Raw genomic sequence first — 24,636 nt, 5'->3', positions numbered from 1 at the left:
AAGAGGAGGAAAGTCTAGTGGAGATCTGGGTGCAGCTGCATAAGACTCACACTCAGCATGCAAAACTCAAACACACACACAAAGATATGAATTTGGAAAGAGATGAAGTGGTGGTGAATAAGGGTTTATTTTCAACCAAATTATCACTCTTGAAATGACCTTGATCCAACAACCCCATTTACCAGGTGTTTTGTAAATGTTCTAATTTTTGAGTTTTTACTGAAAGGAATGGAGAAAATTCTGCAGGTGTCCTTTAAAATGACAACTTAACCTGTCTACAAAACCAGCCCAGAGGTTGTCACTGAGTGGACCATTAGCTGCAAATTCAATTGTCTGTTGCACAAATTCTTCAATGAGATGCACAGGGTTGAACAGTGAAAGAAGTGCTGCAGCGTGAAAAGGGAGCTGAAGGACTGGTAACCAAAGAGGGTAGGGAGTAACCACATTTTGAAGCGTGGTGATGGCATTTTTGGTGGATGACGTTCATCAATGAGCTAGCCACATCGCGATTCAACTCCTGTTATGGTCAAGCATCAGTGGAGGTGGAAGCTGGAAAACCTTCAGGTCTTACTCACACTGCACATCGACGCGGATGGACCGGATGGCAGCCACTCCGATCCCGTTGTCGGCCTTACAGTAGTAGCGACCCCCCTGCACCCGCTGGATGCCCTCGATGCGGAGCGTCTCGTTGTAGATGGATGTTTCCTGGAACTTGTCCGACGCACTTCCTGCTGTCTTGGTCCAACGAACCTGAGGGACAAGGAAGAGGTCAGGAATTTGCCCTAGACAATGGCTTCTTAAACTGAGTGCGAGAACTGCTGCCATCACAAACTGGAGCAGCTCAGAATAAAGACGTGATCCTAATCATTTTATACTAACCAGTGCATGGAATTTTGCAATATTTTGACTTGATATCCAGGAACTCACTTCAGGACACATCAAAGGACATGACCCCTGGTCCATTCAAAGACTAATGCTATGCTATGCCATGTGCTAATAATCTCTTCAGTGAAGTTATGGGATATGTTGGAGACAACTTGTGATGTTCTGATTGTGACCTTCGTCTTCTGTTTTCCACTTTTGAAGTGAGTTCATATTTTAAAAGTGCGCTTGAATTGTCCTCCTGTAAATGGATGGGTCTCTATGGATCCATGATGACACGCCAACATTAACAGGTCACCAACACCAAACAATTCATAATTAGAAAGAAGAAATGTTTTCATTCTCAAAAAAAATGTTCACTGGAGGGACCAAACACTGGCGCAGTACACTGAACGGTACAAGTAGCAGCAATATCAGCCAATAATGAGGGATTTGTCAATGGTTTTTCAGGAAGAAGATCAGGTTGACGTAAACCAAGGACTTGTTTTGATCCCAACCATGTTGTTGTGGAAGCGACGACTCGGACTATTGTGAGAGGATGAAGTGTCTGAACGGGTCAACACCAAACCTTAATGTAAATGGAATGTAAAACCCTCTTCAGAAGGGTCAGCAGGACAAAACGTGTGATGCGTTTGGGTCAACAGTGGGACGGACGGAGTCTTTAACCGGCGAGTATTGACACCGCCACACCCATGTTTTTGACAGCTTCTCTGCTGTTTTAATAGCTTGCTATTAACACTTGTTTACGTTGGAAAACCCTGGGCATTTGCAGCAGGTTACAAACCCATTTGAGTCAAACCATCAGGGGAAAATCATCTGTCAAAGCAGCCAAACGCAGGTGGTTGCCACTCATCCCTCATTCTCCAAACTAGAGCAGCCTGCTCTAGTTTGGAGAATGAGGGACATGCTCACTGGCACCATTAGAATATCCAGCTGTCATCGCCAGTTCTCCTCTGATCCTGAAGCTGAAGAGCTTTTTTACCTGCATTCTAATGCTGCGCCAAACAGATCCACCTCCAGTGATGTCACAAAGGCTTGTTTCCAGCTCCCACTTTGATTCGCTTAGAACTAGATTTATACTTATTTAGCGCTGTGATTCAACAGAAGCACCTTTGTAGACAACATATGTTCACTGCATCAGTGGCAATTTAAACCTGGTACGACCGACATCCTTGTTTCAGTTATCACGTCCTGGTCAAAGGCAGCATCAACTTGAACTCAAACTAAAAAGTTGACTGCGGTGAAAACAAGAGAAACAAAATGACATGAAGATTCAATGAATAAAAGCAGAGCTCTTGCGGACCCAAAACAAACCTTCCTGTTCTTGAAAGTGAGTCAATAAAACAGCAGGCGGGAACATCGTGTTCACTGTTTTCGGCAGATTCCATCGCTCTGATTGAGGCGTGACATTTAAGTCTCCTCGTACCGCCGTGAAATCACTTGCAATTGTTTGATTAAGGTTCACTGAATAAACAGACCAACGACTCAAACAAAAGTCACTTTCAATAAAAAAACAGTGATTTCAGTGAGAATGAAAACAGTTAGTTGCTCCGTTATTCTTCTGTAGACTGCAACTCTGTTTGTCTGACTGATCAATGGTTCCACTGGCTGATCTCGTGTCCGCTGAGCAACTTCTTTCCTTTATATTTGAACCTCTCTCACTCTCTCACCCTTTGTTCTCCCCAGTCAGTGCTCTCAAAAAGGAACAATGGCTCTCCTAGTGGCCACTCTAGCACTGTTGATCTTCGACGAATCAATTCAAAATAGCTGTAATATGGTGGTCAAGCATAAAGTGCGAGTGACACTTTAAATTGAATAGCGTTCATCCATATTAGCAGTTTCAGATGAATGGTGTACTTTGAGTTTCATTTGAGATGCTTGTCGTACTTTCTGCACCCGTGAATGTTCTGGTTTATCAGTCATCTGCCTGTTAAGCCAACATCCTTGTGAAAGATTTAACAAACCTCAGTTCTCCTCGCTGCTTCCAGATGATTTGTGGCTGTTTTCCGCAGCGTCTGACCGAACTGAAGTGCCTGGAGCAACGACCGTAAACCCTTTGTTGCCTCTGTGATGAATGTGTTCAGCCCATGAACAGCGCGACAACCCTTCAGTTCCTCAAACACCGCTTTACAGTATAATCTATCTTTGTTTGAGAATCAAAGAGCCGAGTAAAACTTGACATTCGGCAAATTGAAAACCGACGGAGAGAACTGTCGATGGAATGTGTGACTGCATAAAACGCCGTCGACACATTAGCATGTGGTGGGAGTCGGTGTCACTAAGTGCTGTCATGGAGCCGCTGATGCTTAACTCAGACCATTAACAGTGATAACAAACTGTGTGTGGATGTTTCACGCTTCAATTATCTCATCAAGCTCTGACAACAGTGCTCAACCAACGGTGACAAGAAACATCATCTCATCAAATGCATCCACACACACACACACACACATCAGACGAGGACAGTTTCTAAATTACATTGTGTAGTTCACGTGAAGTCATAATGTTGCAGGTTTGCTAATGTGATTACCGTATGCACTTGAATATTAGCCGCACTCACTAAATTCAAGAAGGAAAATAGATCATGTTCGTACATAAGCAGCACCAGTCTATAAGCCGTGGGTGCAGTGGTGCTGTCTGCACCGTAGAAAGGTCAGTGGTGCACCCGGCGTAAATATGCATGAGGATCACTTCTTTGAAACAAGGGTCCAGCGCAGAGACTCATGAAACAAACTGTGCCAATGTTCTGAACTCGAATCATCAGCTCCTCACATATTTTCTTGACATTAAAGCGCTCAAAATGTGCTGTTTTCGCCTGTGTGTCTGAGGTTCCGACACCACAATCTCAGCTGCTGCTTCTCGTCTTTGTCCTCCTGGAAATGCGGACACGCAGGCGAAAGCAGACGCATTGAGGCCAATAAAACACTTTGGTCGCTTCATCAGTTTGATGTGACAAAGCTCAATATTTTGTTATATAAGATGCAGGGTTCAAGTAGTGGCTTATAGTCCAGAAATTACGGTAGTTTCTTGACTTTCATTAGCTTACTTTAGAAAACACACAACATTGTGTTTCTGAAATTGGTATTTTACAACAATATCTGTCAGGATTCTGAGCGACTTGGTGTATCAGAATATTCCACAAGTGATGGGCTGATGAGGCTTCATGAAACACTGTCCTTATTTTCAGGACACTCTCTGCTCTAAAATCTTTGGATTTGAACAACCATTTCAATGAAAGCCCAAATCAATTGTTAACCGAGAGCGACACCTACGGAGCTCTTAAAATGAGAACAAGCAAACAAATTGTCGGCTTGTCATCCTCCCACCTTTTAATTTATTTTTTTATTTTTTTGCCCAGAAGTAAACAGTAATTCGGGAGTCATCTGAGACTAGTTATACAGACGTTACATATACAACTGGGAGCCCTCAAGTTCCCAACACATAAATTAAAAAAAATGCGTACGACTTTTAGCTGTAGGCGTAAAATAATGAGTGATTATGATTCATCTTGGAGGATAATTAATAAGTCACTTGACTGTTTCTTGCCAGGTACAAACGGCACGGACAGCATGGGTCATGTATATATAAAAGGAAATCCTCACGGATTGGCTGATGTTATTGAGCGTGTGCGTGTTGTTTTGTGGATTAGTGGATTATCGGGGTTTGTGTAAACGCTCCTTGTCTGTTTATTCAGCTCTGTTTGTGGGAGGGATTTAAAGGAGGCCATTGATCCAAGCAGCCAAGGTGAGCAATGAAGCGAACCCTTTCTGTCCACGGTTTACTGATCACAGCCTGCATGGTCACCGTTGTTGTGTTTGCGTCTCTGTGAGAGAGTAAAAAAGAGACTGAACCCGAAGGTGAAAGTGCTCCCCGAGTGCGGCTCTGCTCCTCCACTTTCAGCCCTTCTATTCTGGGATTAAGAGATAAGTCGGACGTTTTGTTTGATGTGGATTCTCAAAATGGGGCCTTTTAAGAGTTACTTGTTTGATTCCAATACGGAGAGATTAGGCTTAGCTTGAGAGGAATAAAAAAATGGCTTCGCAATAGGCAAGTAAAATAATATTCTTTTTTCTTTTTTCCCGCGGCATCACAAGTGAGAGAAGGACGTCAAGGGATTGTGGAGGGGGATGTTTCATGGCACTCAGAAGATTACACAAAGTCAACGGCGTGTGAAGCAGAGTATGAGCTAAGAACCTTACGACAGTGAGGAGTCATACGACGCCACGTCTTAGAGCCACGAATATGTGTCAGCGTTATCGAGTCCGGTTCCGTCACGTCCTCCTCACACTTACACCGACGTCATGGCATCGGTCCAATCCAAGCGGCTGGAGCCATCGTCAGCCTCCTCGCTGCCTTTGTGTGGAATTTGCTGTGGTTGAAGATCATGATGTCATTGAGCATAATCGCCTGTAACTCTGTAAATCTCCAGGCATGACTCACTCTCTGCTTCTGCTGGCGGCTTTACAGAAGTTCCAGGTAAGAGGTATTAAAAGGTCAGCCCAGACAGCGGAAGTCATGGTACGTTTGTCATCTTTGTGGAAGACTGTCAGTCCGGTGAGTCCGGTGTGTATTAGTGATGGGTAGATGAGGTGTCGTGAAACAGCATTGCAATGTTGACGAAACACTGTCCTAATTTCCAGAGGCCACTAGATGGCACTCTTGGTTTAGAAATGCGTTGAGGTTTCATTGGATCAGTTGTTCAAGCCCAGACAGTGCCACCTGGTGGCCTCTGAAAATCAGAACACTGTTTCATGAAGCCTCATCAACCCTTCAGTAGTGTTTCATTAAACCTGATCTGCTCATCACTAGTATCTATTTAGCCTTTTTAAATGGGTTCACCCTATTACAGTTTCTCTGCAACGCCATTCTACAATCCTGAACTTCCGTGCTGAGAAAAATGGATAACTAATTCATAGTTCATTTTTTTAAACCAATCATAGTCCTGCTCAGTGAGGGGGTGTGGTCCTGCGTATTCCAAATGCGCGTTCCTGTGACAACGGTCGTAAGCCACCAGACTGAGAAAAGCTATTCCAGAGTTGGCGGCAACAGCGTCACCATGAGGCAGCCAGATGTGGAAGACGGAATCAGAGCAGAGAGAGGCCAAAAACGTATGAAGGAACAAGCCAAAACGCACAAAAACATCAGTGGTGCCTTTCCAAAACATAGAGAACGTCATGAATTCGGAGTTGGCAACTCGTCTCCCGGACATGTGAGCAACCAACGTTTGTTTGCGGCCTGTTAACTGATGCGAATGAACAGCCTTCTGCTAACCACAGCTGCAGTTTCAAGTATGCTGTTTGGAAGTGATACCTTCTCAAAGCCAGTATTAGCCTCCTTGAATCAGTGTGTTGTAGAAATAAGAAAGACTTTCAAGTGGCCTCAGAACCAGAGGGGAACCGCTCCTGTTACAATGAGACCTGGCCCTGTGTGGATGAGAACTTTTCAGGTTCATGTAAGTTTCAAAATAACTTAGCTGGACAATTTCTTGCCGCAAACACCGAGTTTCTTTTTCTTTTTATTGTTCTCCCGCAGCATGCCAGGAAATAGAAGGTTTAGAATGGTATCTCATCCGAGGGAGCACCACGCCAGAAAGCACTTTAAGTCACTATTTTGGTTTCCACCAATCAGTAAACCTCTTTCAGAACCATCAAGGTTTTGCAAAGCTGTGGTCAGTCCTTAGCTACTGGATTGCAATTGACCGTTTAACCATCTGTTCCCTCCAGATTGGTGGGATCTGACCGGAAATCCTCCCTGAGTGTTCTACCCCTTCCATTTCTGTGAAAGCTCCGACGTCTTGGGCATGAAGCCCGTCTGCGATGAGTGGAATAGAAGCCACGGATGTCTGCAGAGGAGGTCGTCTTGTAAACTTGTTTCTAGTTACAAATGCAAGATGAAACAAAGAAAGCACTGTTTTATGAAGCCACATCAGTCCATCACTAACAACTGGAGTCGAGGTTTCTTGCTACTGAGCTGAGAGAGAAGTGGCAAGTCTTTGCAAGTTTGTCATCTCCTGGTGGTTACATTACTCACTTCTTCATCTCCCTCAGTGAAACTGAGCGAAAAGTAGAAACCAACACCTGCGCTCCCTCACTGGTTACATTCTCTCCCGACTCCTCTTTATTCAAACTCCAGTCCCGGCGGGTCGGTGTTGATATCACTCGGCTTAATCTTCTCCACGTCTGGCCGCATCTTTCTTCCCATCTGATCTTTATTTACAAAGCAAAGCCAAACACTGACTCGTCATTGGGTCTTATGTCTGAATAAACTTTGCACATTTCCCCAGATGCTCACCGAACTGAGACGCACGCTGGGGGAGATGAATATGCATTTGTTGCAGCAGCCTCTTTTGTAATACATTTGTTAGGAAGAGCAAAGAAATGTGAAGAGAAGGTTTGGGATCTCCCCCGGGACCCGGCTCTTCATGAAAGGCAGCAGGTTTTCATCAGACTTTTGTATTCAGCCGGGGAGCTGTGTGCCGTCTAGGACGCCCAGGCTTCGATGGAGACGGTGTGATATGAGGCGCGGGAGAGCGAGGGAAAGGCTTTATGCGAGGCTTTACACAAGGACTGCTGGATGGCGCCATCAGGGCGTACAGTGGGTATTGTGGTTGTGGTCTCTGGAATAGAGTCACGTAAAATCTACATTAGCAGTCGCACACTTGATCACTTAATGCACCACGCACAGTATCTGTTTCCGCAACATCAATTTGACTTGGTTGCTGAGATGTGATGGAGCACCGCGCGCAGCTTCTGCAGCAGCTCTGGGGTTCAAAATCAGGGTGAGGCAGCGACTCCTGGTACTTCTACATGTGGTGTCAGAAGTGGGGGAACCTTCCCTCACACTAAAATTGTGTTAAACCCCTTTAAACCCTTTAGACGTTGAGGTTTTTTCAATGAAATATTCCTCCACCTTAAATGGATGTAGCTCAAAAATGTTACTCTTCAGAGTGACACAAACTTTGGGTCTATTCACTCATCTATTTTGGATGTGATGACATCAGCATGCATTGTTTTGATCGTGCCTCCGCGACATCCCTGGACACGGGGAAGCATTGGCTCCAGTGCGTTCCGCTTGTGGACAGTCAAGGTGAGTTGATGCCTCACTGTGCATGTGAAGTTGATCAGACCGTGAACATTCCTCTTCAGAATCGGAGACAGTTGAATGCGCTCTATTGCTCTCTGCCTACTACGTAACTTCAGCCTCCCTTGCCTCCTTGACTAAGAGGGAAGTTTCTGAGCTCTATTTACTGCAAAACTTTGACACAAACAAACCCATAAATGTTGCTCAGATGTTACAGGTGTCCGCCAGCTGCCTCTTTATGGATCACCCTGAAGCATTGTGTTAAAAGTGAACTCAAGGAAGTCTACAGATATGGGGTCCTTGCCATTTCACTGTGTATTTTCAAGACAAATATTAACTTTTTACACACTCAAATAATGTTAAGGTCCCTTTATGTTTTGGGGGACATATAAAGAGGAAAAAAGCATGCAATTTTAAACATTTTTGCTATTGTACATGGGTATTTATGCAATGTAGTAATTATATCTCCAAACTATATTTTGTATTTCAAGTAAAGGAAGACAATTATTTGAGAGAAAAAATGCTGCGCAGGTTTAAGTTAAAGTCAAGTCTGACCTTTGATTAAGTTGAAGTGAATGGAGACTCCACAGTTTGGCAAAACGAAGAGGTTAATAGCTCCTTATGGTCTCTGAGGAACAGCTCCCTTTTTTATTCTATAATTTGTGTCAGATATATGGGTATTGTCTCCTGTCGTTTATCGTGGCAGGGCGAGTTCCTGGGGAAGCTGCAGAGAAAAAAGCACCTGCTATTATTCTCCTGTTTGTGGCTCGGAAGGAGAACAAGTCAAATGGCAGGCAGGAAAATGACCTGTTATTATTGTGAATTGGAGGAACTGAATAGTTCTAATGCTGCGTTTAAACTGTGGTGGTTCAACCTCGCTGAGTGAGTGAACCAGGTCTTCCTCGGAGCCCTTCCCTTTCTCTCACTGCTTCTCCATGATGCTATATTCATTGGGGGAAAACAAAGGGAACGTCAGACGCACTGCTGGCTTCTGTGCTTGGAATTCCAGAGTTTGAAAGTTGCTTTAAGAGTAGAGGTCATACTGGCATCTGGACGTCCTGGTTCAGTGTTCCAGCAAGGCCAAATGGGAGGAGGCACCGGGACAGACCCAAGGACATGCAGGGGGAACTACATCTCTCACTTATCGGGGGTATTTTGGGACCCTTTCCTTCGTCCGCTGCCCCCATATGGTCTAGCCAGATAAATGGAGGACAATATATGCCAGGATGACAAAGTCATTCTGTTAACTCTTGGAGAATTTGGTGGTCAAAGTTATTTGTTTTGTTTTTTTTTTAACTAAGACAAGTTTACTTTCCTATCTTGCAGAATGGAATTCAAGAGCGGAAGTCAGCAATGTGAAGAGTGATGTAGTGAAATGGTGAGATTTCTGGACGAGGAGTTGTGATGTGTTTCTGTTAATATGTGATAGACATTTTTGTGACGGTATCTACCCTGAAAGTGAGGTCTGTGACGATGCGGTGCACTGTTTGGAAAACATGGAAGAGTCAGATCATGCATGAATAGAAGAGTGAAGGATGTCCGGAGAGGGAATTGTAGCTGAGAATATTTTTTGGAAACCCGAAAGGAAGCATCAGACATGACAGGGAAGACCAGCGAACAGCTCGCCGAAGTGAAGTGTGGTGGTTGACCTGTCATTCCGAAAGGTGTTGCGGGACAAAAGCAAATGCATGTCTACTTGACTGACAGGGCAGCGCTCCTCTGCTGGCTCAACATCTCACCGTCCCTCCTGCTCTCTTTTGTTTCGTCCGTCACCGCGGATTTGGTCGGGTCTTTTATTTCCTTCTCTCTGTCTCTGCAATTATGACATTCTTCAAACACCTCTCATCCATTCTGGCTTTTGTTTCGCTCGCGCCGCCCGACACTCAATCTCAGCATCGACCTCTCCCCAGAGTGACATATCACACGAGCATCCAGCAGACGTGGTCCAACAGCTGTCAGAGCCTAGCGCTCGGCCGCCCAAAGTGAGGCCTGTCAAGACTCACAGCAAAGCATAAAAAGCCAAAGCCCCCTGCTGTCGTCACCAGCACTTCAGATGGAGCCACGAGGTGCCAAAGCCTGCTCAGCTGGTCTCGTGTGGAGGAGCTTCAAGTCTCTCGTAGGTGACCCATAAATCCATATTGATTCTGTTGAGAGATATGGATATTTCATATCATCACAAGAAGAGTTTGCAGAACAGAACTTAGGCAATGTTTCTTCACATCAACAGACTCACAGTATCACTCTCTATCCTTCCATCAGTCATTAACAAGACCCCAAGAACCTTGAGCTGCTCCACCAGAAGATGGATCTCACTGCCAAGCCGAGACTTTCCATGCTTTTCCTTTGCCTTAGAGGAAGGGATGGGCGGATGAGGCTTCATGAAACATTGTCCTCATTTTCAAAGGTCAATAGGAGGCGCTCTTGGTTAAAAAATGATGTGAAGTTTCAGTGAAATGGTTGCTCAAATCCAAAGGTTTTAGAGCACAGAGTGACATCTATTGGGCTCTGGAAAAAGCATTGTAGACCACCAAATAGAGACCAACGAGACACAAGGCCAAGACCACACAAGGATCAAACTGAATACAGAAGAGTCTTTTAATCATATAGAGACACATATTTATTTCTTACTGCAAAAGAAACGGTACCCTGATGGAAAAATGTATCTGGGCCGGATGTGGACTCGATGAACTCTGGGGTCCGTTCCTGATCTCTGCCACATGTCATTTGAACAATGGGCCACATCCGGTATCAAAGAGACGTGGGCCACATCTAAACTGAGAACTGAAATGTCTTGGTTTTGGACTCGGTCTCTCCATGCTCTCATCTTAGGATATGTGTCAAATACAACACAAAATGTCGGCACTGTTTCATGAAGCCTCACAAGCCCGTCACTATATCGAGGAGCTTATTCTCATCTGAGACACTTCAAAATCAGATGTGAGCCATTCTGGTTAATAAAGCCCATCATGAGTATGAGGAATATAAACCGATTACAGCCAAAATAAGAGCGAAACACACTGTCGATGAAGCCTCAACTGTCGCTCATCACTTATTGACCCAGATTTTCAGATAATCCAGAATAGGTGTTAGGTGAGCCGGAGTCATCGCTCACCATCATCTCACTACTGAGTAAAACATGGCTAGACTGTTATTGAACGCTGAGGAGCCATGAAAAACACCTGATATAAACAGTGAAGTGAAACTGAATGGTGACTCTGGCAGCGTCTGTTCTAAAGCCTGTGTTTAAAATCAGCAGTGAGAAAACACACTGCACCGCTTTTCTATTTTTTCAGCGTCTTTTCTTGATGTAACGCCAGCGGAGTCGACGATACACTGCTTTATCCAGCTGGCTCACTTACTGTGAATGGGCTTAAGATGGTAATCCTGTTATCGGGGAATACTACTTGGCACGGACACAGCCTCACACACACAGATGTGTGAGCACTTCTTGGCTGTGAGCTGCTGTGTAAATGTGACTAAACGCTGGTGACGACTACAAGCAGCGGCTGATAACGGTGACCTGAGGTGATGTTGACAAGTTGAAAGCAGCTGATCCCTCCTGGTGTGAGGGAAGAAGCGCCACAGACATGCGCCAGCCTTGTAAATCCTCAGCGTTATTGTTGGAATCGGCGCTGATATCTCATCAATATCACTCCTGAAGATGGAGTCATTATTCAGAATAAAAGCTGAGTAACAGTCTCTCTGGAATAATGGCCTCACGCTGATCCCAGCGCAGCCAAACGCTCGATAAATCTGACTCGCTGAAATTAAACACGCCGCCGATCTCTGACCTTGCCATACAATCTGAGCTGCTTCTTTTCGTGGAAGATGAGATGAGGCTTAAATACTTGGACAGAAAGATTAGACATCTCTTTAAAACATTTGCGTCACTTACGAGGCATTTAGAAGGAGCCATGAAGAACCATCATCCTCTCTATTTACCAGAGTGAGAGGCCTCTTTTCTTCTTCACCTCACTCAACCTTTTACCGCCGCAATTATGACCAGTTTGCTGTGACATCTTCGCATGTGTTTCACTACCATTAGCTGGTTCAAAGCACCCACTCCACACCTTGTACGCACTATCTCAGCGTTGTCCCCACCCAGAGGCAGTTGGGAGAGGGTTATGACAGTTGAGGAAGAGGTCGACAAGTGCATTGCACATCCTTGATGGTCCTCCTTAACAGTCTACCTTAAAAGGTGACGTGCTCCCAGTCTGACAGCAAGGGGGCGCTGACAAATGTGAGTCGCACTTTTCTACATTTTGACCCGCGATAGGTAGATGAAGATATAGTATTGCAGGGTTGACGAAACACAATTTTCAGAGGCCACTAGATGGCGCTCTTGGTTTAGAACTTGTGTGAAGTTTCATTGAACAAGTTCAGACATTTTAGAGCAGAAAATCAGGCCACTATGTCATTAAAACTTCTTCTCCCCATCACTACTAATGAGGCTTCATGAAACAGTGTCAACATTTTCAGAGCCCACTAGAGGGCACTCTCTGCTCTAAAAACAACCATTTCAGATGAAAGCTCTCAGCATTTCTAAACCGTCAGCGCCACCTATTGAGCTCTGAAATGAGGACACTGTTTCATGAAGCCTCATTAACCCAACACAACAGTTAACCATGGTTTTGGACAGTGGGAGGAAACCACAGTGCCCAACAGAAACTCGCACAAGCTCATGAAATTCATCTGGAAGCAGCTTGCCTCCATCAAGAATCCATCGACACAGAATCGTCCTCTCAACACCAACTTCAAAATGGCAGTTTCACATCTTCATTTTTAGGGTCAAACTGAAAACAGTAACACCAGAACCCTGCCTCTCTAACTTCTCTATAACCCCCAAAAACCAACACTTGGCGAGAGATTAGTACTCATGCCGAGTGTGTTGTCCACATAGACTCTGCTTTCTGTTCTCTTTTTGGTAAGAGCATTGCAATGCCTCACGGCCTCAGGCCTGAGATGCATTTCTAGCAGTTTTTTGGAAACAGCTTGAGCTAAAATCAGAGAGAAAAAAGCACATTTTCACTTCCATAATCTCTTAATCTAGCAGCAACCCAGTCCGTTTCGATCTTAACTTTGTCAACAAAATGTGTTTCAGAAGTGGTCATGGTAGTGCAGGAAATCTTTTTGACCTACCTACTGTTGAGGAGTCTTAATAGCCAGGACTCCTAACATGAAAAATATATTAGAAATGAGAGGGTATGATTGTTTTTCAAACAAAATCCAACCATCTGAAGTGCAGGAGACTGTGGATGGAAAACAGTGTAGAACTAGAAACAGGCATTGATCGGTTCCTTGGTGGCGTCAGTGACAGTCGCGACAGAATAACACCACTCATGCAGTTATACAAAAGCTGTAATCTCTCTCAGCTATTTGCTCCAATAAAATAAGTTCCTTTCCCACCTCAACGCCCAAATCAGACTGGAGCCTTTTCATTCTTTTTTCAGCCCAAAGTGCATTACCATGGCAGCAGACACTCCAGAGACCCAAACACAGAGCCGAGCTGCGGTCGAGTAGCCGGACGCCGGGACTCTGCAGCAATATTCAGCACCAACGTGTTGTGTTTAATCTCCTTGAAGACGAATTAATCTTCTCTGTCTGTCAAGTGGGAGCGGGATATTGACACGCTCAGAGAAACGCCTCTTAAAGAAATGGACTGCGATGCTCAGGGACTCCATGGATGATTTATCTACAGCTGGAGTTGGAAAAGACAGCCACTGATTCACTGCTGAGTCACATCATCACACTTTTATTCTCTATTATTACCTGGCTCTAAATGACGGTTAACTCTTAGAGACTAGAAGAGCTGAGAAAAAAACCAAGCCCAGGCGAGATTTACGTCCTGTGTGGCCCAGAACCCAAAGGGAACTGGAAGTAAACAACAGATAACTCTGAGCCAGAGTGGACAGCATTGCTGTGCTAATAGCTACAGTGAGCAAAGACAACATATTCCTCATGTTGCACTGAATTGGCTTTTCACCACCTGCTGAGCTCTGAAAATGGGGGCAATGTTTCATGAAGCCTCATCAGTCCATCACTAATATATATGTAGTAAATATATCTGTCATGCGACCACAACCATACGTCTCACATGTCCAGCTAAATGTTAAACAATACTCTTTTTGCCCAAATATTCGCTGTAGCGCAGCAAATGTTTGGTGCACACAAAACCATTTTCGAAAACATTTCTTCACACATGAAGATCGTAAATCTGGGTTTGGTTGGAATGTCATTCTGTCCCATCACTGATCTAGAAGCTCCGCCTCTGAGCCAAAACTATCTGGCATGATAAAAGAAAGAAGACACATAGCAGTGGCTGGAAAACGCAACATGGAATTGACTCATCAACTCCATAAACAGACGCTTGTGTTTGATTTGTGAACGTCGATGACGTGTTAAGCCAACAAGACTTTTGTCCAGTGAGTCATTCAAATGAGTACGCTGACTCACGAATTGACTTTAGCTGGGAAGAAATTTACTCTGAAGGATTTTGATCAGTAAAAAGATCTGCCAGACCAACGTCAATATACTGGTGATGACGGAGCCGCTGAAATCCAACTCGGTCAGATGGTAGTGAAATATGACCCCGAACAACTAGGACAGCGAAGATTCTTGAAGATGCTGAGGTGACACTTTAAATTCACAGGCGCCTCTTTTCACATTCAGTGGTCCTCTCAGCATCACTTCTTCGTCCCCTCATGTGTGCTACATCACATCCCTCCATCCATTTAGGGGTCAAACAGCGACCTTGTTTTGGTCCAAGTGGTGTTCGCACTGTGTGCCGCTGCAGCCGCTCTCCGCCACCCGATCAGCCTCGCTTTCATCCTCGCCATCGATCGGCGTGCACTCACCCCTCAAGGACGGAAATCCAAAACCACACTCCAAACCTCAGCCCCCAAGCTCCTTCTCCGGGTGTCTTTTTTTCTCCTTTACCTCTCCACTTTCCTCTTACAGAATCCACCTCACACACACTGGTCTACACAATGGTCTCAAGGTTGCAATGACCAGCAGAGCCATGAATAAATAATGAGAAGGTAGGAATCACTTTCAGAGAAACCATTTACTCTCCTATTGTGTTCCTCAGACTGTGTGTGTGTGTGTGTGTGTGTGTGTGTGTGGAGGAGGTTGTCTTCAGAGCTTTGTTAACTAAAAGCTTGGCTGTCCCTGGAGTTAACTGTAATGGTGCAACAAGCACCTTGTGAGTGACCTCTTGCACCCAGCTTCCTCTCTCCTCCCTTTCAAAAGAGCAACAAATCAGCATCTCACCCAAGGGAATATCGTCAAAGGAATGTCATGTATTTATTTTTATATTTAGTTTAGTCTTTATTTTCTCATCACCTCAAATTAAAGTGTAATTTATAGGCCTGAAACTAACATTTTACGCAGTAATTCATGAGTAAGATACTGGGCAAGGCAACTGAGGCTTCATGAAACAGTGTCCTCATCTTCAGCACTGTCCAGGTGGCGCTCTTGGTTTTAAATGACATGAGGTTTTATTGAAATTAATATTATAATATTGAAAACAACATTGCAGCGTTCACTGCCATCTAGTGGCTCAGAAAATGGAGGCAGCATTTCACAAAGCCTCATGAGCAGATCACAAGTGTTGATGAGGCTTCATGAAACAGTGTCCTCATTTTCAGAGCACACTAGATGGCACTCTCTGCTCTAAAATCTTTGGATTTGAGTAAGCATTACAATGAAATCTCTTATCATTTTGAAACTGACAGCGCCACCTAGATAATGAATACCTGGTCCTCCTCTCTCCACCACTGAGGCGATGCTGGAAAATAACCATCCCTTTTTTGGAGGAAAAATTATTTGAAAGTAACAATGAATTAGCTGCGCAAAAACATGAATATAGATAGATAATTGATATGAATAGATAAAATTGAACTAAACAGGTCAGAAAGTGAGACAAAAAATCAGCCATAACGTTATGATGGAATTGTCTGAAAAACAATCCTTGTGAGATTGTGATAAAATCAATACTTTTGAGCACATCACTCACCCCTATCTGGAAGTATTACAGTATTTCCTGTAAACAGCATCATAAGCATAATAAACAATGCAGCCGAGCATCAGTAGCAATATTTTCTCACAAGTTAAAAGGGATTTTCTACAATTTGGACACACTTCAGGCCGAGATTCCATCAAGATTTCTCCAATGACTGAAGTGTGCCGTGGCTTAAAAGAGGTTGGAAGACACGTCACTACACAACTCCATCGTTGACTCAACACAGACAGAATAATGAGGCAACAGATGAGCTGTGAATGATGGGTGTTTGCCCGGGTGGGTGGTCCTCAGCTCCTTCATTCAGTCCCAAATCCATTCTCCCCACAAAGAAGGACATGTGAAGCAAACTGTGATCTGATGTTCGGATCAATGCAGTCGGTCTGGGCAAAGAGAAGATGGAGGCGCCCCGGAATAAAGAAGCAGAACGAGAGATGAACTCAAAAGAGCGGGGAAGTATATCAGAGAGATTTGTAAAGAAGGATAAAAATGAAGGATTGACAAAGCAAAGAGTCGGCAGAAAGAAACAATGGGATCTGAAATAGAGAAGCCAAAATAGGAAGGAAGAGATGGAGTGAGTGGGGAAGAGACGGAGAGAGATGATTTGATTTCTCTCCCCCTCTCCTCAGACCGGGGTGAGAGCGCTCTCCTCAATCCAATCTAGCACAGGCAAAGGTAAACAATCAGTCTTGATGAAGGATTGGATAAATCCTCAATCAGACTCATTCGGGGTAAAGCAGCTATTTATTGGGCGGCCCTCACAAGGCCAAATTGGATCCTCGCTCCCAGAGCCTGAAACAGAAATGGGAAAGATCACGTCATCGCGGCGTGCGAGCGCGAGGATTGGATTCTGCCGGCGGAAAAACACTGGATTAATGAACTGGAGGGGAAATGCTAAACCTTGAGAACAATCTGGAGGGCAGCGCTGGAAGCCGTGTCCTTCACCAGCTCAGTGTCAATGAGAAACCATGCACCTGGAGAGGCAATGAAACCAGTCATTTTTAGACAGTGGTTTTACTCTAAGAGAAAATGCTTTTTCCTACCATCACTTGAAGAAATTGTGTAATAATTATTGACATTGTTATTATAATTATTCGAGAAATTTGTAGAGATATTAAGAAACAAAAGAAATGATAAATGATAATACAGTGGAACCTCGGTTCTCGACCACAGTCCGTTCCAGACGGCCGTTCGAGAAGCGATATTTTTTTTTAATCAGAATCGATTTTTCCCATTATAATGAATGGAAAAATAGAATGCGTTCCAAACCTTAAAACAGACTTTTGTAGGAGTGAATGTAGAGTGTGTGCTGCAGGTGGCTGTTCCTCTATGTGTGTGGCCGCTGCATGTGGGAGGGGTTGCCGAGTGAGTGACGTCTCTCCAGAAGTGAAGAGGTGCCCGGTGCGTGTCCAGCTCTGAATGTGCGCTTCTGTGCAGTTTGGCTGTGACAAAGTCATAAAGCAAGTCACGCTCTGTCCCAGACTGGCCTCATCCCTGTCCCAGCTCCAGCCCACAACAGGACATCAAACCCTGGAGTGAGCGCTCCAGCACCTCCCCTGTGACACTCTACCACGGTCCAGTGTGGAGACAGGAAAGGTTTTACACCTCAATATGAAGAAAAAACACTCAGTCAATGTAGCTAACGGGACACGTTAGCACGTCTCAGTCGTGGGTCAGCTGGTCGGTCCACGCATGTTTTGGTTTTTCCGGCTTTTTTTGGGGGCCTTCGAGTTCTGGATTTTCATTCGAAATCAGAAGCAAAAAAATCTCTAAATTTTTGTTTGAATTCCGAGACGTTCGAAAACAGAGGTACCACTGTATTTTAAAAGACAATATAAATAAATATATCAGATAAATATGAAATATGTGGAACAAGAAACTTTTTTTAAAAGAGTATGTTTTGTTTACAGCAAAAGTGTTAAATATGTTCTTTAAATGTTTTTTTATCTCATAAATGTCAGCTCTTCTATAATAAGTTTTCCATAATTTTATCTGAAATATGTATATTTTTATATAACATGAATGTAACATTTTGTTACACACTTTTTGCTCTTTGCTCTGTTATGCTGTGAATATATATATATATATATATATATATATATATATACACATTAAAGACAGAATAATGTGTGTTTTCATGTCATCTTTTCACTTCGGACCCTCATGGCGCAGTGATCTTGACCCATTAGAATATAGAAAGAACCCGTCTCCGTCCCAAAGCCTCAGATAAAAGCTGACACAGTTTATCAGATGAATAAAATATAGCGCTCTAATGTTTATCAAGGCTCAGCAGCCCAAGTGTTTATCTTGCCATTAAAATGGTGTCGGCACAAATCCGTCGGCACATTGTGTCGCTGATGAGTGTGTTGGAGCTGAAGTGGATTACATCCATAAATAACAGAGGACTCGTGTGGCGGGCGACTCGCAAAACCTAACCCTCAACAACATTCCGTCTCGACACCTCCGATATTTTCTCAACACAGGTAACTGGTTCTCACAACACAGATGATGCCACACACTTCGCAAACTCCAAATCCTACAATCCTGTATTGTAGAAGAAAGATTTACGACTGTGTTGGTGTTTACCGGCTTAGTTAAAGGTGTCATTCTGTCGTCGCATGGACTGTCTCAAGTGCCAAACATGGACACAAGCAGATCTACACAATGCAAAAATAAATAAGGGAAAAAATGGGAATAAAAATTGTATAAAATACATCCATTTTATTTCCATGTATTTTCCTGCATTTATTTCCACTTTGAATTGTGGTTCATGTCTTGATTCTGGCTTCAACTCATCCACACACTGACGCTCCTTTTAAGTCCTACTTCACACCAAACAAGCACATTCACAGCAGCCGATAGTAGAAGCAGCCATGCGAAGACGTGGACTGCTGGAGGCTTGTAGAGCCTCACCATACTTGAGTAACGTCTTCCGCTGCCCTGAAGAGGGGAGTTGGCCTCTGTTCTTCATGGTTCACAACATTTTTGAAATCAAAGTAAATATAAATTTAAAATATAAACAGACGTAAAAGTGTACATATTTATTTCCACATAAATTTCCACAAACGTATTTCCAGTCATATATGAATGCACTTAATGTGATAATTATGTTTTTTTAATTTTAGTTTTTCTTATTTTATTTTTTTTTTATCAAGTCACACTCCTAAAATTTTTACGTTTTTTTTTTTTTGTTTTTTTTACCAATTTATCTTCACCTTTACTTTTGTCCTGGCATTCCATAATTTTAAAGTGGACATCCCACAAACACAAACAGAGTAACAGATCTGACATTTCGGAGCGTTGCACTACTGGCCTCCAAAGAACAAGCGGAGCACAACGCAACATTGCTTTGATTCAGGAACATGTGTTTCCAGGATGTCAACCCCACTGGGCCGGCGTCAAGAGCGATTTCCATCCTCTGAGCCTCTCCGATTAAAGAGCATTGCGTGTGAAACAAACGCTGACAGGAGGGAAAGTGCGCCTTCATTCAGCGTGAGGAGAACAACGGAGTGACAGACTCTGTGTGGGACGAGAGGGCGGCGTGGCAAAGGCGTGGGGATGGGCTGACACAGAGCCCATCATCAATATCGTAAAAGGATCGCAGCGAAACCCAGTAAGCCCAGAGGGAGTGAACACTGCAGTGTGCAGCTCTGACACACGCGGCTGAGCTCAGCACACTTTCTGATTACTTCTATTCTGCTCTTTTCTATGCTCGTGATGAAGCCAATACCTGATGCCATTTAGACCTTGTTTTTTTTTTTAGTGGGGGGTGGGTAGGGGTGGGGCGAGGGCGACTGTGTGTGGTGTACAGGAACACTCCCGGGTGGAGGGTGAGAACCAAAATGGGAGACAAATGGGGGGTGACATGTGACAAAGGTCATGTCGTCAAAAGCTTTGTTGTTGGCACGCAGCAGTTTCTGGTTTGGAATCTTCGTGCTTTTGTCTTTTCCTCAGCATGTTCACCACGTCCATTCCCTTCTGAGAGCAACAGGAAATTCAATTTTGTTTGACTGGACTTACGACTGAACACCGACCAAAAATGAATCAAGATGTTCACATGGTTCAAAATCCACAAGGCTCTATTCTTCAGTGAAATATTCCCCCCTGACTGGTACCGTAACCCTGACTGGCAGGTGACACCAAACTCCTGCTCAGGGTCACAACTTCTTCTCCCTTCACCCGTCCAACGCAGAAGTACTCATTTACTTACTACCCATTTACCCCTCGTGAATTCAACGGGCTAGGTAACTCAACTTGCCTGTAGACATGAAAAGTCGAGCCAGAAATTTCCAGGTCAAATTGGAATGGACTTCAATTTTAACACCTGACATGGACTTTATCAGGCCACTGAATGCCATCCATCATGCATAACACTAGGGATGGGCTGATGACGCTTCATGAAACAGCCTCCTCATTTTCAGAGCTCAGTAGGTTGTGCTACACAATGGTGTGAGGTTGCTCTGGTTTAAGTTTGATCTCGGCCTCAGTCTCCACTCAGTCTCAGGCCTTCTAAGGTTTTGAGTGCCCTCTACTGTGAAGTGCCCAACAACGATGAAGTGAAGTGATTAAGAATTGGGACAACACTTTATGACGTTTAGCTTTAAGCGTGACGTGTTCACTTACGTCACACGTAAAGACGTAAGTAAACGTGTGATGGGCTGCCGTGCTGTGTTTTGTTTCCTGCATATCTAGTGTTGGGGACGTTTTGGAAATCATCTCACTTGGTTTGGTGAACCAATGGAGAAGAAACATCTGTTAGAGGTATGAAGATGTTAACGTTAGCCTGGATGCTAGCCCACTGTTGTTTGTTTAGAAAAAGTCAACATATTGTTGTACATACATGTTGTTGTATTGTGCATGTGCTCTCGATTTAGACAGACATTGAATTAGTTGTTCCAGTCCAAACATGCTGTAGCAGACAGTGCCATCTGGTGGCCTCTGAAAATCAGGACACTGTTTCATGAAACCTCATCGCCACAACTCAAAGGCGCTAGAAAATTCACACAGTGAATTGTAGTGGAGGCTGCAGTCAAGCTCCCCGTCCTGCCATAAACGACGATGATGACGCCCAGCGATCATTGATGTTGCATCAGAGGTGACAAAGAGTATCTCCAGTGGCTCAGATAAACACGTTCAAAAGTAATTTACGGAGGCTGGTGGCATCATAATATACAAATTGAATGAGCGCATTTACTTTGGTCAGACTCTCCGACAGTACACTTTCATCTCTAACAATTTTCAAGCCATTACCTTCTGAAATCGTGATGTCAAAGTTGAATATTTCATGGACAAAACACTGGGGCAACCACACTCACACCGTGTCCATCAGAAGCCAATCCATGTGTATTAATCTCTGGAGTTATCATGAGAACACGTTCATTCCCACCATTGTTTTCACCTATCTACTACCAATGTGATGTAGCCGGCGGCTGTGGGAGTCGAGTTAACGTTGGCACCGCATATATATTTTACACTCTGGCATGTGACCAATAGGATCATTATTCAAAACGCACTTCCACCTCCAGCCCAGAGACCAAACAATCTGTTTCACAATTCCCTGCATCTTTCAACAGCTGCAGGGGAGTGAACTTGCTTCTTTATGATCATTACAGCGGCGCTGGAGGCGAGAAGTTTTATTAAAAGTTTCAGTCAGTTCAGGTGTGCGAGGTGTAAGTGGTGCTCATTAGAGCGACTGTTGGGTTTGTCAGTACATCTGTAGCAGAGGATTCTTTGTTTAACTGAAACATGTTTGTTGGTTCATTCGGTGAAACAGTTGCAGAAGAGAAGTAATTCATGGAGGGGAAACCCAGTGAGCCGTGGAGGAAAAGGAAATACTTCAGCAGCGCAGGAATGAGCGAAGAAAAGAGAAGTGAGCGGATCCAGACTGGTGGAAGTGGTGAGTCAAGGTGAAACATTGTGTGGCGTTGTTATGAAGTCTGAGCCTGAAATCCTTGTGTCTGCTGGAGTGAGGTGCACAGGCGAACGTAAGAGGAGCTCACCATCAACTGCTCCTCCATCACTATGGATTGGTGATTTGCAGGGCTGGTGAAGCGGTGAGGTCATTTCTCTGAGGGGAAAGGAAGTAGTGCTTCCAAAGTGGTACGGATGCAGTGAAGAGTAGTCGAGGCGCCATGGGGGAGGCGTGTGTGGCGACAGAGGGAAGACTATTCTGGAGATGAGCCGCAAGAAAGAGATGGATGTGGAGGCTTGTGGAGGTGGTAAGGTAGTGGTTCGCCAGAGCAATTAAAAAGATGGACAGAAGACAGACCACTGGGAGAGAGGATCATTGGGAGGGGCGCCATGTCTGAGTCTGCCTTCCACCTGACTGTAAACCTGAAGACAAACTGTCTGTCTTCACCATTGAAGAAAACAATACAAGTCCAGAAGTTCACCGTCTCCGATGATCGAGCCAAACAGACGAAGACACAAAAGAGAGTCTGCAGTGCAAAAGTGCCCTCAGGATGGAGTGGTGATGGCCTGATGACGCTTCATGAAGCAGTGCCCTCAATTTCCGAGCTCAGTAGGTGGCGCTGTCAGTTTAAAAATGGTGAAGTTTCTTTGAAACACGTGTTCAAATCCAAAGGTTTCAGAGCATAGTGTTCCATCTAGTGGGCTCAACAAATAAAGACACTGTTTGATGAAGCCTGTTGAGAATAAAGTGGTTGAAAAATGGATGGGTAAATGAAACAAACCTGGGAAACTACAGGAAAACGGGAAACAGAAGACCTGACTGTTTTCATTCCTAAAGATCACGAAATGTAACAACAGTCTCTAATGTTGTAGTCAAGAGCACAAAACCTGAGTCGAGACCAGAAGCAGTCGAGTCCAAGACAAGGCAGAGACCATGAAATTAGGTCTGGAGACACTCAGATGGCAGGCGCCTGCCTCAGAGATAGGGTCACCCGGGAGAGCCTCAGAGTAGAGCCGCTGCTTCTCTGGAGTCAGATGAGGTGGTTTGGGCATCTCACTTTGGAGGTATTTCAGGAACGACTGCGTCGGAGGATACCGAGGGGCAGCGGACCCAGGACCAGGTGCAGGGATGAGATCTCTGGTAGACACCCATAATCCCCCAGTCAGTTATTGTAAGCTGTAAATGTCCCACAAGCCTTTGTGCTCTGCTATACAAAACGTTGGACAGATTAAAACTTTGAAAACTCCTTGATCTCATTCTGCTGGTCTGCAGGGTTAAACACACTGAGAAGAGCCCGTCAGAATTAAAGTTAACAAGTGCAGAGGGAACTCTGAGCCATTGAGTCAAACAAAAGGCTCTCTTGGGTGAGATAAAGACAAAACTAATATCATATAAAACGTCCTTCAATTAGGAGCAGAGTTCATATTCGCTCAGTTCCGACGGTTCGACATGAACCGGCGAGGTCGCAGATGAAACAAGGATTACATTCGAGCACCCGCTCTTCAATCAATGCAGACAGAGATGGGCCCTCAGATACAAGGACAAACACTGGGCTGCTGTTTTATTCATGGTGATGTGATGCTGGTGGACATGCATCCATGAAGAAAACTTTTCACACCTCAAACAGACACACTTGCAAAAACACATCTGGAGTCCCCTCCGAGCATTTTACATCGAGCTGCATCAGCGTCTTTCACACACACTCGCTGCATAACATCGGCAGACATTCAACATACAGTAGGAGTCAGAATAATTCCCTCACTGATGGTGTCCGTGTTGCTGTTTGCCTCAAATACACACACATAACATTGTTGTGTTGCTTGGGGATTGTAGACTTCAAATCCCGTATTGGGAGGATCGAAGAATAAACAAACTTTTTTTCTGTCTTCTTCTCTTCTTTCATGGCGAACAGTGTGAAATATGTAAATCTAGGGCGGCTTCAACTGAATCAGAATCAGAATCAGAATTTAATTTATTGCCATGGTCAGTGGGGAAAGTGTTTTAGAATAAAGTGCTAACAAAAATAAAAAAATAAAATAATAATAATAATAATATAAACAAATAAAGTTAACAACAAAGGCTGTTCACGAATTCAACAGTCGGACGGCCGAGGGGAAGAAGCTGTTCCTGTGACAGGAGGTTCTGGTCTGGATGGACCGTAGCCTCCTGCCAGAGGGAAGAGGAACAAACAGTCCATGTCCAGGGTGAGAAGGGCTCTGATCCCACCTGCATGTCTCTGGGTCCTGGAGACATACAGGTCCTGAAGAGGTGGCAGGCTGCAACCGATCACCTTCTCAGCAGAACATACGATGCGCTGCAGTCTGCTCTTGTCCCTGGAGGTGGCGCTGTTGTACCAAATAGTGATGGAGGAGGTGAGGATGGACTGGATGATGGCCGTGTAGAACTCCACCAGCATCTTCGTCGGCAGTCGTAGGTCTCGTAGCTGCCTCAGGAAGAACATTCTTTGCTGGGCCTTCGCGATGAGGAACCTGATGGTTGGCTCCCATTTGAACAGTGTGAAATATGTTAATCCAGAGCCGCTTCAACTGAAGGAACATGTTCACTGATGTATGCTGGCAGTTGCTGGCTTCACCGTGTCTTCCATTGTCGTATATTATTTAGCATTTGTGTCGCCACTTGGTCATTAACTTGAGGTGAGCTTGAGCACTGATGTTGAGGGTTATTAAATTTTACTCCTGAAAACATCGATCCAACCCTCCTTCATGAACTCTTCTGTTTTGATTTG

General features: G+C 44.4%; 1 protein-coding gene across 3 annotated transcripts in view; it reads right to left on the bottom strand.

Annotated features, from left to right (window-relative positions):
* LOC128758949 (MAM domain-containing glycosylphosphatidylinositol anchor protein 1) overlaps positions 1 to 24,636 on the bottom strand; it is a 194,075-nt gene that overhangs the window by 93,966 nt on the left and 75,473 nt on the right. For all 3 annotated transcript variants that reach the window (XM_053865466.1, XM_053865467.1, XM_053865468.1), the window contains one exon: positions 576 to 750. In XM_053865466.1, coding sequence (XP_053721441.1) covers positions 576 to 750 — 175 coding nt within the window. The remainder of the gene's footprint in view (positions 1 to 575; positions 751 to 24,636) is intronic.

This window comes from Synchiropus splendidus, chromosome 5, assembly GCF_027744825.2.
Source record: "Synchiropus splendidus isolate RoL2022-P1 chromosome 5, RoL_Sspl_1.0, whole genome shotgun sequence".
NCBI classification, from domain to species: Eukaryota; Metazoa; Chordata; class Actinopteri; order Syngnathiformes; family Callionymidae; genus Synchiropus; species Synchiropus splendidus.
This window is presented reverse-complemented; position numbering and strand designations above follow the sequence as displayed.